The following is a 13229-nucleotide window of genomic DNA, read 5'->3' as shown; positions in this document are numbered from 1 at the left end:
TCATATAAAATATTTGATATACTGTGTCATTTCTCAAAACCATCCGCAGGTTTTTCTTGCTCAACTTGTTTCAAAGAAATGGAAAAGCAAAGATTTGACAGTTTGAAAACTGTACTTGTTCTAGACTACAACATTAAAACTTACAACTGTGTAGCTGTCCAGGTACAGTAAAATTCTCTACATTCTACCTCTTATTTAGACATCGCAGTTTCCAAGAATATAAAATCACATGGGACTTGTCACTTCCAGGGAGAAGACCCATTCCTTTTTGTTGGACGGTAATAGAGTGCTACTGACAACTGACGCATAGTAATTCTACATTCTATTGTCCTGGATAGATACATGCATAGTATATACACACACACACATTTCTGTGCATGCATGCAGGGGAAAAAATGGATTCAACCAGATATTTTGAAGTCATACAGAGAGCTGAGCTATATTTAGCCTTTCGAATATTCTAAGTTTCTTTTTGGGAAGCAAAAGATGCAAGAAATTGTAAGATGATTCTCAAATCCTAATTAGTTCAATGTGAATTCTAAGAATTGAAAATTTTAACGGAAAGGAACAAAGATTTAAGTATTTAAACCAAAGCATCCATAGATACTATGAACCAAAACCAGCCAACCGAAAACAACCAAAACTTTGGGTCACTAAGTTCATCCGTGCTGCATGATCCAAGACAAATGGATGTTACCTACTAACGACTCACTACTAGACAACAAACAGAACCAAGCCTTTTGCTCCAAGAGAAAAGAAGTGCAAATTGTATCAGATCAATCCAGATGGCACCTCAATTCAAGTTGCAGATTGTTATGTTCAACATTGGCTGCTACTCAAAAATGTGAATATAGTTTAAACTTTGAACTTTGCTTCTGATAACCACACACTCAAGTTGCTTTTCAGGATTCAGTTGATTTGATTTTAGAAAATTGCAAATACGATGTCAGACATCTTCAAATTAATATTTTGGTTCAAGCACATTAAAAATTGCAACAAGCTGATTGATTCTGATTGCATATCAATTCATGTTAGATCTTCCTGAAACCAATGTAACTCATTCCATCAACAAAATCTGACCATCATTATTAGCTCATCCAATTAGAAATCTGGCAAGCGGATCATACAGGACGGATGATACAAAGGAAGATGATACATTGACAACCAAAGTGATTTTTATACGATTCAAAGACTGATACATTTGTCAAGTAATAACAGGCCTCGAAAAACTAATATAGTCTAATGCACACAGAGCTTCATTGAGATCACAATATCATCAGATAATACAGTAGGATTCTAATTTAAGTAAATTCACATGTCACACCATGGAAAGGGAAATTTTCACCAAGTAGAGGGTTTCTCACGGGTAAGCATTTGATCAATAACACCATTCTGGTTGTAAGCATCCACGAGTTTCTTTGCGTATGAAGGAATATGTCTATCAGCTCTGCACACATTTGATGTTTTCATAATTAAAAACAACTCTGCTCCTGAGTGTATTATAAATTAGTTGGTCAGTAGAATTTACCTTTGTGTTCCCCAGGTGCGATTCACATATAAATAGTTCCTTATAGTATGGTAGTCAAGTGAATATCGAGCAAATTCCAGACCCTTTGGTCCAATCTTAAGAAAATGAAGACTATAAGAAAAAATTGCATAGTTGCCCTTTCCATAACGAAGGCATTGTATATATGGAAGAGTCCTTACCAAGTTAAGCACAAAAGCTATCAAATTCCCAATAAACCTAGGGGCAGGTTGAGAAGGACCCTTCCCTGAAAGTGAAGAAAAACTTATTATATAGTGCAGATGTCATGAATCCTCTAAATAATATTCAGAGCATTTGAAGATAAACAAACTAGGAAAAAAATATATGCGACTATCAACACTTCTACTCTAAGCTTACTTGTATGAAGAAGACTAATATCCACCTTTACTTAATAAAGGAAAAAAACCTGAAAATTTGTACTAAGCAGCATACATAGACTTATTCACAAGACCTCTGCCATATTTCCAATTTAAAACGCATGCTTACGCACTGCAGCTGAAAGTGAACATTGTTTTCATGGTTAAATGGAAGATGCCATACATACCGAACTTAGCATTATCATCTGCTTTAACGGTCTCCATAACAAACGGATGCCGATTTCCCTGAAATGAAATGTTTTCTAATCAGATTTCTCCCGTCAAATCCTATAGCAGCTCAATAGGATATAGCTTAGGATTTTACACTACTAGTTGTTGGAGTGATCTCCAAAAGGTTCTCAATCAAACTCAGCATTTCTCTGCCACGTTCATTTCTACAGTACAAAACATTGGAATGAAAATTTTAGTTATCTTGGGATTTGAAGCAACTCAAGTATCATTATGCAATAAAAGCATGCAATAATTACATTAGAATGATGATGTCTGAAACAAAATTATAGAACGGAAGGAGGAAGAAGAAATGAAAGAATAAAGAAGAGAATAACTCTATTGTTGTATGTTGTTCTATCAAATAATACATACATACATATATATATATATATATATATATATACTAGGGTTTATTCTAAAAGGATAGAAAATAAAATCTAACCCCTATAAATCCGCTATGTAATCTCCTCTAAATCTACTATACAAATATTACACATTCTTTAACAATGTCAATATTATAAAACTAAAGAAAGAAATGCATGGAGAAAAAAGGAGGGGAAACACACTTTAGCAAGCAGATTGTGCAATGTCAAAGAGGAAGTACCTAACGGTAATATATTGTGGATGCTGTGTCATGCTGATTCCAGAATATTTTGGTACACCCATATATCCAACCACCAGATCCTGTCTTGGCAAAAAAAAAAAAAAGAAGGATTATTCCAAGTTGACCTGCAAATTTAGTTGTGTCAGTAATAAGTGCAAGATAACTTCCTTGGAGCTTTTATGATCAAATATTATATCTGGCAAGATCCAACAAAAATACAAACTAAATGCATGTAGTGAAGTATCTAGAAACATGCCCGCAATTTTTGGTTAACTAGGATCATCAGATAGTATCAATTACCACATTATTAGGGGCCCAATTGATTATTCCCTTTCTTGTATAATCTCTAATCTATATATATGCATCTTGTAAATCGATAGTAAAGATATAATCTTTTATCTTAACATGATATCAAGAGCCTAGAAAGTTTCTCCTTGAATTTTTTTTTTGTTTTATGTAATCTTTTGCGTCAGTCCGAAAAGGTTTCGGGTGTCCCCTCTCCATTGCCATTTGCTTCTCATCACCACCTTGGGAAGATGTGCAGCATCATTTCCAGCCAGAAACCAAAATCGACAGTTTGGTTCCTTGCGCATAGGTGTCACGCATCATTTTACTCTTTGACAGTCCAATTGATGCGCCAACATGTGGGAGGTTATCTTAAAGACATTTTCTTTTCCCGACGTCACCTGGTGATTTTGACCACAACCTGGTGGTTGTTTGCTGCTGCCAATGCTTCGACAAGGGCTGTCACACCGGGTGCTGCAGATCCTACTTGTTTCTATGCTGGATTCTGCTTAGGTGTTTTTTCCTAAAGGAATAATTTATTGCCTTTGTTGCTTGGGCTTTAAATTTTGAACCTGTGCTAAGGTAATTTTTTTATTGGACAAATGATGAGTAATTCCAAAGTAATTATTAACAAAATGATCCTAGTTATGTCAAAGATCACTAAACACAAATTAGTCGGGTTCAACTATCTAGATTGGAGTAAAACGGCGTGGATCTACTTGCAGAGTATCAATAAGGATGATTGCTTTACCCTAGATCTTCCTATTGATGAAAGTAGACAACATTGCTGAGGGAGTATACTCAAATGTTTGGTACGTTTGTAAATGATTATTCTCGAATGACATGGATATACTTTATGAAAAATCGGTTAAAGGTGTTTTCTCATTTTCGTGCTTTTTTGTGCCAAGAAAGAACTCAATTTGGTGTGACTGTCTAGATTCTGCGAAGCAGTAATGCTAACAAAATACTTTTCCAACTCTTGTAAGGACTTTATGATCCAAAATGAGATCCTTTATCAATCTTATTGTGTTGGCACACCATCTTAGAATGGGTAGCTAAACGGAAGAACAAACATCTTCTTGAGACAGCTAGAGCTTTTTTATTTCAAACAAAAATTTCTAAACAATTTTGGGCTGATGTTTCAACAGTCTGCTTTCTAATCAATTGCATCCCTTCTTTCATACTATCCAAACCATTATTTCCGATGAACCAAGAGTTTTTGGGAGTACCTCTTTTGTTCAGGATGTTTGACTTCATGTAACTAAGTTGGATCCAAAATCCTAAAAATGTGTGTTTTTGGGGTATTCTCGCCTTCAAAAGGGGTATAAGTCTTCCAATCCAGATCTCAAAATAAGTATTTGGTTTCTATCGATGTTGCATTCTTAGAATAAGTATCATTCTTTTCAAAAAACAAAAAATGCCTTCAAATCTTCCGAAATAGGAAGAGGAAGATATTGGTTAACTTACACTAACACTAATCAACCAAAGAATTCTAATTCTCCAACTCTTGGTCCAACAAAGTCAGCGATCACTCAAGTTTATTCCAGAAAAAGAGAGACTCGTGATACATGTCCTATATCAGTGTCTTCATCATTAGATCCAACCCCTATACCAGTGTCTTCGTCATTTGATCCAACCCCAAGTAACCTTGAACTTCCTATTGTTCTACATAAAGGTAAATGCCAATGTACTTATCCCATTTCTAATTTTGTTTCCTATAATTATTTGTCTCCTTGCTTTTTACTTGCATTCCTAGATTCCATTTCTATCCCTAAGACAATTCAAAAGGCTTTGAGCCATCTTGGTTGGCATGATACGATGTTGGAGAAAATATATGTATTAGACAAAACTGGTACTCAGAATCTATTAGATTTATATTATCTATTGGTAAAAAGGTTGTTGGTTGCAAATGGGTATTCACCATTAAAGTTTATCCAGATGGCTTGGTGACTAGACTTAAAACTAGATTAATTGCAAAAGGATATGCTCAAACTTATGGTGGATCATCTAGATACTTTCTCTCTTGTAATCAAACTTACCTCTGTTTGTCTATTAATTTCATTAGCAGCTTCTCATAATTGGCCTGTACACCAATTAGATATCAAGAATCTCAAGAAAAAAGTCTATATAGAGGTTTGTTGCTCAAAGGGAAGCGTGGGAAGGTCTGTTGTCTGAAGAAATCCCTTTATGAATTGAAACAAAGCCCTTATGCCTGGTTTGGAAAGTACAATGAGGTCTTCCACAATTTGGACTAAAGAAAAGTGGTTGTGATCACTCAATGTTTTATAAATGATCTGAAGTTGGAGTTATTCTCCTTGTAGTATATTTTGATGATATTGTTATTATAAGAGATGATCTCTTCTTTAAAGTCTTTCTTGCATACTAGGGGCCCCTTTGGATAGACAGTGTATTTACTCGCGCTTAGTGTACAAACAAAGGTAGTGGTGAGTAGGGGTGTGCATAATTCGGGTAAAACCGAAAAAATTCGGTTAACCGACCGAATTCGGTTAATCGGTCGGTTAATCAATTTTTTGATCGTGGGTCGATTAATTTTTTATGATTTTTCGTTAACAGTTAATTCGGTTCGAATCGGTCGGTTAACCAAAATTTTCGATTAATCAAAAAATTAATAAATAAAATTATCCAACCCATTTCAAACTCAATTACCCAACCCAATTACCCAACCCAATAAAACTAAAACTAAAGTTTACCCAATTACCCAATCCAATAAAACTAAAACTAAAAGACAACCCAATTTACTAAAGTCTAAAACCCAATTTACTTTAATAATTTATAATTATTAAAATTTTAAAAATAAAAATAAAAAATTCGTAATTCGGTATTTTTCTAATTCGGTTAATTCGGTAATTCGGGTAATTCGGTAACTCGGGTAATTTTAACCAAAATAAAAATACATAATTTTCGGTTAATTCGGTTAACCGACCTTATTAATCGAAAAAATTTCGTTCGGTTAATTTTTTAAAAAATCGGTTGAATTAACGGTTAAAATTTTTGGAAGGTCGGTTAATTCGGTTATAGTAATTTCGGGTCGGTTAACCGGTCGGTTAACCGAATGAACACCCCTAGTGGTGAGATTTGATACTATAGCGTGAGACAATAACTGGAGGTAAACACCCATCCAAAGGGGCTCTAGATTTCACATGAAAAACTTAATTAAATTGAAGCAATTTTTGAGATAGAAATGACAAGAAGGAGATTTTTCTGTCTTTGAGAAAATATGTTTTTGATCTACTTACAAAAATTGAAAAGTTGGCAGTTAAAACTTGTAGTACTTCAATGGTTCCCAATGTGCATCTTACAAAAGATTAGTGATTTTGATGATTTTCAGAGGTATAAAAGGATAGTTGGCAACTTAAACTACCTTATTGTAACTCGCTCAAATATTACATTTGTTGCGAGTATTGTTAGTGTATGCCCGCACCGATAGTCAAACATTGAACAGTCATAGAACAGATCCTATGTTACTTGGAAAAAGCTCTTGGATGTGACATATTATACAACAATCATGTGCATACTCGTATCGAGTGTTTTACGATGCAAATTAGGTCAAATCTAAGATGGATAAGAGATTTACTACTAGATACTATGTTTTTGTTGGTAAAAACTTAGTATCATGGAAGAGTAAGAAGTAGAATGTTGTATCTTGGTCTAGTGCATAACTAGAATACAGGACTATGGCACTATCCACATGTGAAGTCATGTAGATACGACATCTATTAACTAAAAATGGGTTGTTGCATTCATCACCAGCAAAGCTCTTTTGCAATAGTCAAGCAACTATTCATATCGCCTCGAATCTAGTTTATCTTGAAAGGACCAAACACATCAAGGTTGACTGTCACTTTATTCAGGAGAATTTTGGAAAATTCAATCTCCATGGGTTATGTGAAGACAAGAGAACAACTTGTTGATTTGTTCACAAAGACACTTGTTAAGGAATGAGTAGATATTTGTTCACAAATACTATTTTATTTTCTTTTCTTATAGAATAAGCTGTAAACTTGTACATATATGTCTATTTGATAGAGTGTAAAATACAAAAAAATTCATTCCCATCCTCCTTATGTTCTCGTATTTCATTTTAGTATTTTGTTCCATGGTATCAGAGCCTCTTGGCTTGATTTAGTGGATTTGTGTTTCGTTGTTTTGAATATGAATCGTTTGAGTATTGGGTTGTTTTTCAAGGTAATTTTTAAGGTACACTACCAATACAAAGAGGTGCACCATCGTCATCATAGAAACTCTATAACTTCTGATGATCAAAGACCCATACGTAAGGCTCATGCGCCACCTGAAGGTTCATAGACTTGCTTTACGCACCGACACATATGGGCGCGTGGAGCTCCCACCAATCTTCCATCTCTGACATCATCTCCTTTGTCCAACCTTAGCCCAGTGGTCAGTTGCTTGAACAAAGGAGATTTCACGAGTCGTTTGCTTATTTTCTGGGATTGCACACTGTTTCAATACTATTTTTTTACTTATTTTTGGACTATTTTGAGCTGATTTATCATTGTTTGGACTATTGTGGGTTTTAAGAAGAGATATGATTACTGACTCCAAATTGACTGTGAGTGAGATGATTTCGGTTATGTCAAAAATTATGCAGCATAAACTAAATGGGATCAATTATTTTGACTAGAGTAAGACGGTCTGTATCGACTTGAGAAGTATTGACAAGGATGATCACTTGACCAATGACCCACCCACGGATGAGACTCGACAGGCATGACTAAGAAACAAGACCAAATTATTTTTGCAGATTTACAACTCTATAGATAGTGAGATAAGTGCTTTGATTAATCATTGTGAATTTGTTAAAAAAGAACTAATGGAGTATCTAGATTTTTTTATTCCGAGAAAGGAAATACATATTTACAAGCTTAAGTGGGAGTGTGGGAAAATTATGAAAATAAATCCTCCGAATATAGGGATTTAAGCTAGGAATTTGATTCACTGATTTTTTCCTTGTAATCAAGGATTGGATTTAGGGCAGATCTTAAAAGAAATTAGCAGCAGATATTTAGAAAAAAAAATAGCAGACATTTTGGGGAGATTTAATTGATTGTGTATTTAGTTTGTTTCCGTAATTAACCTAGGTTGTGTACTACAAACATGTACCATTCTTTACTCATCAAAAACACTAGACAAAATTCCTCTTTTCAGTTTCTGCCACCTCTTTTCAATCTTTTCAGTTTCCGACATCTTTTTTATTACAACAATTATCATACTGAAAATGAAAGCAATTCCACTGCCCTCTCCGTAAAGATATTGAGTTAGTAAATACATAAGGCATTCCTATTAGCACAGGTTACAAAATTCCGAGGACAAGCTTGCACAAATTAAAAAAGATGAAAGAAAACTCACCGCCAATGCATTTGTGTAATCAAAGCAGCTACAAAACGCAATAAAATTGTATTGTTAGAAAAAATTTCTACACAAGGATATGCATGATCTGATAGATTTATAACTCTTTATACCTAGAAAGAATTATATTTTCCTCATTTTACAGGATCTTTGCACAAAGAAATAGTAAAGTCCTCCAGATGCACAGGACAAACCTTTTTAGACGGACTTTTGCATTTATTAATCATGTGGAAACAACAGGAAATTACCTATAGCAAGAAGGTGCAATAACATTGACTAAGTCGTTTGCTGGTAGACAGAAATAAGGAACCTGCTTTAGTTAAATTTTGAGATCAATGAAGCATGGTGAATGAGAGAACCAGAATAGATTGAAAGTACACAAACTTTATTACCTCTTCAATATGGCCATCCAAATGCTTTAGGTGGACCTAGCAGAATACAACAATAGCCACATAAGATAAAAAAAAAAAAAAGTGTTCTTTTTCTTAGTACTTATACCATGCTCTTTTTATATGGGACAGCTAGCAGTTATATAAATACTCAAGATTAGCATTATACCAACATTTACATAATGAGTCATCAACCTGCTTTGATGTTATAAAATGTTAAACCAAAGCTCTCTCTCGAGATAGGATAAATGACTTAATCACTGGATATGATTCATATCTATTATGAGTAAATACGAAAAAATACAATGATGTAATCTCAAGGGCTCAGGTAACCTAAGCTCACACCTTTGTTTACTTTATTGCATTGAGAATTCACTAATATAAGAAGTATTTTCCATTTAAGTTGAGAATGTTCTTGTCAATGATATGCTTTACTTCACAGACGTTACAATGCATAACTTAAGCAAAAAAAAAAAAAAAAGAGTTTCTCAGCACAAACCTTGTAATCTTGCATAAACTCGTAATGCAAAACAGTTTCCGGTTCACTACTCGCTGCCTTTAGAAACTTATCTAGACCTTCTCGAGTTCCATTATCAACTGTTGAATAAGAGCGTTCAATAATTGAGATGTGTTCTGTAATTCAGATAGGAAGCAGTCTAAAGTAATATTGTGCCTATGACTTATCCATCAAAGGTTTATGAAATTTGAAGGGATCTAATTAAAAATGCAATACGAAACCATAATACATTGACTTTTATCCAAGTGCATATCCTGGAACAATTCTAATCTCACAGTAACTGATTGCAAACTTCATGAAAATCATTTAACTTCTTTTAGACCAAAAAATACATTCTCTTAGTAAAAGATATACTAAAATAAATTTTCTGACAATATATATGTATGTATATATGTTTAAATTACCACAATTGGTGCCTAACACATATAGCTTCTCCAAATTTAGATGGTGCTCCACAGATCTTAACGCTGCAGTTTAAGAAATCATTCTGCATTACAATAGTACAAGTCATAATACAGAAATAAGCATAAGTGGAAACTGCTAGGATATAGCATTAAGCATACCCTGCACTTGGCAACCCACACCACAGAAAAGGAGACGCTTTACCCCAGCTGCCTGTATATTTGAAAATAACCATTCTACCCCAGTTAACTGTTTGCACGGGAAAAAATGTACAATTTTGTTTTCATAATAAAGCAAAATCTAGCAATCTGGAACTAGTAGAAATGACAAAAGAAAAACAATGAAGCACGTTGAATATAGTATTCATTTATTATATACTTTTTTCTTAGTGCACTGCAGGAGATATGAATAACACTCATCTTGCCACTTGACTAAGCCCTTTTTGCATTTTCATTTTTCATTGCATTAATTTTCAGTTTCCATGGAGGTTGAGCATGGGATAAGGCACATGTGCAGGCTTGGGTTCAATCTTTTCCTTTTAAGCCAGTGCTAGCCTATCTGTCTATGATTAAGAATAGTGGTGGTAGCGATCTCATTCTTCAATTCCTCCAGTGTAGTCTTTGCTCATAGAACCATAAGAAATGCTTTTAATTATGAGCTCATAAAACCAACTTCTTAAGCATAAATGATATATAAAGCTTAAAATTCCTCTATGGTAGCATCAAGAATTCAAAATACCTCAACCAGTGCGAGGGTATTGAGATTAGGGGACAGTGTTGGTTTAACTCCTTTAGCAGCTAAAACTTCTTCAGGTGTCCTGAAGTGAATCAAAAGGAAAAAATTTAATATTCAAAAGTAAAATAAGCAGCAAATCAAGTCAGTAATTTCAAAGTACGAAAAGTGCAAATAAACTAACCTAGCTAAAATGGGCCTTGGTGACAATCTGTCATCTGGATCACTGCATTATAATAATATTTAATAAAACAAATAAAAGCTTCGCATATTCAACCATGCTTCCTGATAAGTGCTCCTACCTCTGAACACAAATCACAGCTTCAACCATGCCTGATTTCAGCATTTCTATCGCAATAGTTGTAACTATCCCAGTCCACTGAGCTCCTAAAAATGATGAAAGTTGCAATGTGCATGAAAATTAGCTGCAGATAGATTGTCAATGGTACAAAGTATTATTAATCTAACCTCACCATTCTCAAAACCATCTTTTCCCTGTCCCTCCCCCGACACAAAACACAGAGGGCAGCTTTAAAGAAAGACATGGTGAAAAGGCCATTCATTCCACTTTAACTCAGACCCTTAATATTTATCAAGAGGTTTTAATGCTGACAATAATGTAAGGGGTGGAACACTTCATATTATGTACACTACATTAGAAAACGTAACATATAGTTGCATCACTACGATCTCATTTTAGAAAATTCAAAGCTACATTGAGCTAACTTCTGGGCATCACTCCCCAAGCTCTACAGAATACTCGCATTTTTCATCCCGAAATTTTGACAGTTTTAACTCATAATCCAGCTAACAAGACCAGTTTATTAACACTAGTTTAAAATCTTGACCTTAACCTCAAAGCTATTCAGAACGATTTTTAACAAATTTAATTCCTATCTGTATGATTTGGATGTAAGAGGTGCTTCAGAAAAGCAAACATAACTACAATGCACCAAAGAAAGAATGGTAACAATCTAGCAGAACATTGGAAAATTTTATAATTTACAAAGACATACCTTCTACAGGCTTAACTTTACGAGCATATAGCAGCTTGTCATAGACTCCTAAATATGTCTCGTCCAAAGAATCCAATTTCCTCCCTCTACCATGAACAACAGGTTCTAAATTCTGAACGCTAAATAAATTAGTCAAACTACTTGTATAACCTCAAACAGGATTCAAATGTATTAAAATTACCCTACTAGCCAATACACAATTATTCACAGATTGAATTCAAATAACCCAATGCAAGAAGGTTAAAAGCAGCCAATATTCAGTATATGTCTTAAGCGGGGATATATGCTGTCAAATTCTATTTAAAGCAACAAAAAAGAAGTAGTTGATTAAAACAATATAACTCATAAATTAGCAGTAAACTCTAGAATTAAAGGTTTTCATAAGACCTCCTTTTTAAAGGCAAGCTAATGCAACCAATAAGCTTTTCCCTCAGCCACTTCAGAAGAGCATTCGAAGCAAATAAACAAAAATGTCAAATGTTTAATGTGGCTCGTAACTTAGAAGGCTCAAGTAAATTGGAATGAATCGAAAGCTTTGATTCTATAATACATATGGTCCAAGCTCACAATTATAATAATATTTTCAGTCAAATTATTTGATAACTACATTTGTCTCAAAAAAATTGCTCTATTAACAACCAAGCTTCTTCCTTCCATTCTTACTTATAAACAATTAATCCTTTTTCATAGCAGAAGGAACATTAAAAAAAGAGTAAAGGAATGAATGACTTACTTCAATTTTGGACATTCCATCTCCTAAGAAAGCACAAGCATTCTTAACATGGGCAATGTAATATGTATCACACAACCCACATCGACTGCAACATAATTGGAATATACAAATAAGCAAAAATGAAAAGAAAAGAATGAAAGTAAAAATAAATAAATGATTGGGGTTTTTTTAAAAAAAAAAAAAGAAAGAAAAATGAAAGAAAATTAAGAAGAACCTGCAATGGTCTTTGGCTGGATAGGTACCTCCTGGGGGTATAGGCTTAGAGCGTTTCCTCCAATCGTCTCTTAGCTTCACTATTTTCTTTGCGTCGGAGTTTGATTCTATTACATAATAAATAAATAGATAATTAAATTAAATGGAACACTCAAATTAGATAACCATGCATGTATGAAAATTGTGAGAAGATTTTTAACCATGCATGTATTAAATTGTGAGAAAATTTTCTTACTACCTTTTGAGGAAGAAGAAGAAGAAGAGAAGATAGGTCTCGAGAAGGAGGAAACAACTGAAGTCATGGCAGCTGAAGAATGCAGTTCAGTTTCCACCTTGCAGTTTGCACCACATATTTATTCTACGGAGGATTGTCATTTATCATGCCCAACTCTTTCCTATAATTACAGAAATACCAGCATGATGATGAGCAATTTCACTGTTAACTTTAGATTTTTATTGTTGTTTATATCTTTTGTTAATTTAGTTCTTATTTTTGGGGATTAATTAACATTTTAATCTTTTAAAAGAATCGATTTCACTATTAATTTTTCAAAAAGAATAGAATTGTTATTTTTAATAGAATTACTAATTAAAATGTTAAATGTTTAAGCATTGTAATTTGCATGACAATCCATATGTACTCCATACTAATTTTTAAATTATTTATTAAATTTTATATATTTTTAATATTTTATATTTTTAAATTATTTATCAATGTGACATATAAAAATAATAATGTTACATTAACTTGAAGTATATTTGGACTACCACACTAATTCCCATGCCAAAATCACTAAAATTAACATTTAAGTCTACA

The 13229-nt window shown here is 33.7% G+C and overlaps 1 protein-coding gene across 3 annotated transcripts; it reads right to left on the bottom strand.

Moving 5' to 3' along the window:
- Positions 1–1157: 1157 nt before the first annotated feature.
- LOC105777204 (7-hydroxymethyl chlorophyll a reductase, chloroplastic) lies at positions 1158–12786 on the bottom strand. Of its 3 annotated transcripts, XM_012600323.2 has the most exons (19): positions 12651–12786; positions 12414–12519; positions 12200–12284; positions 11467–11578; positions 10753–10837; positions 10635–10676; positions 10457–10535; positions 9880–9931; positions 9721–9783; positions 9299–9396; positions 8803–8838; positions 8659–8720; positions 8411–8438; positions 2738–2817; positions 2228–2297; positions 2091–2148; positions 1708–1772; positions 1529–1623; positions 1158–1447 (listed from the first exon to the last, which is right to left on the bottom strand). In XM_012600323.2, the coding sequence occupies exons 1-19, from the start codon at positions 12712–12714 to the stop codon at positions 1342–1344; spliced, it is 1386 nt and encodes a 461-aa protein (XP_012455777.2). In that variant the 5' UTR covers positions 12715–12786; the 3' UTR covers positions 1158–1341. The 3 variants fall into 3 exon arrangements, with proteins under 3 accessions (XP_012455777.2, XP_052477511.1, XP_052477512.1); XM_052621551.1 differs by lacking the exon at positions 1529–1623; XM_052621552.1 differs by lacking the exon at positions 12651–12786 and having other exon boundaries at positions 11467–11585.
- Between the last annotated feature and the right edge of the window lie 443 nt (positions 12787–13229).

The sequence above is a fragment of the Gossypium raimondii genome, chromosome 10 (genome assembly GCF_025698545.1).
Source record: "Gossypium raimondii isolate GPD5lz chromosome 10, ASM2569854v1, whole genome shotgun sequence".
Taxonomy (NCBI): Eukaryota; Viridiplantae; Streptophyta; class Magnoliopsida; order Malvales; family Malvaceae; genus Gossypium; species Gossypium raimondii.
Note: the sequence above shows the minus strand (reverse complement) of the source record. Positions and strands in the feature narration are given on the sequence as shown.

Excerpts from the sequence above, each read along its gene's own strand:
- LOC105777204 (XM_012600323.2), bottom strand. The coding sequence starts at position 12,714 with ATGACTTCAGTTGTTTCCTCCTTCTCGAGACCTATCTTCTCTTCTTCT. Across the intron at positions 10,838-11,466 it reads TAAAGTTAAGCCTGTAGAAG|GAGCTCAGTGGACTGGGATA; the intron begins GTATGTCTTTGT and ends CATCATTTTTAG. Across the intron at positions 8,439-8,658 it reads ATTGCACCTTCTTGCTATAG|CTGCTTTGATTACACAAATG; the intron begins GTAATTTCCTGT and ends TGCGTTTTGTAG.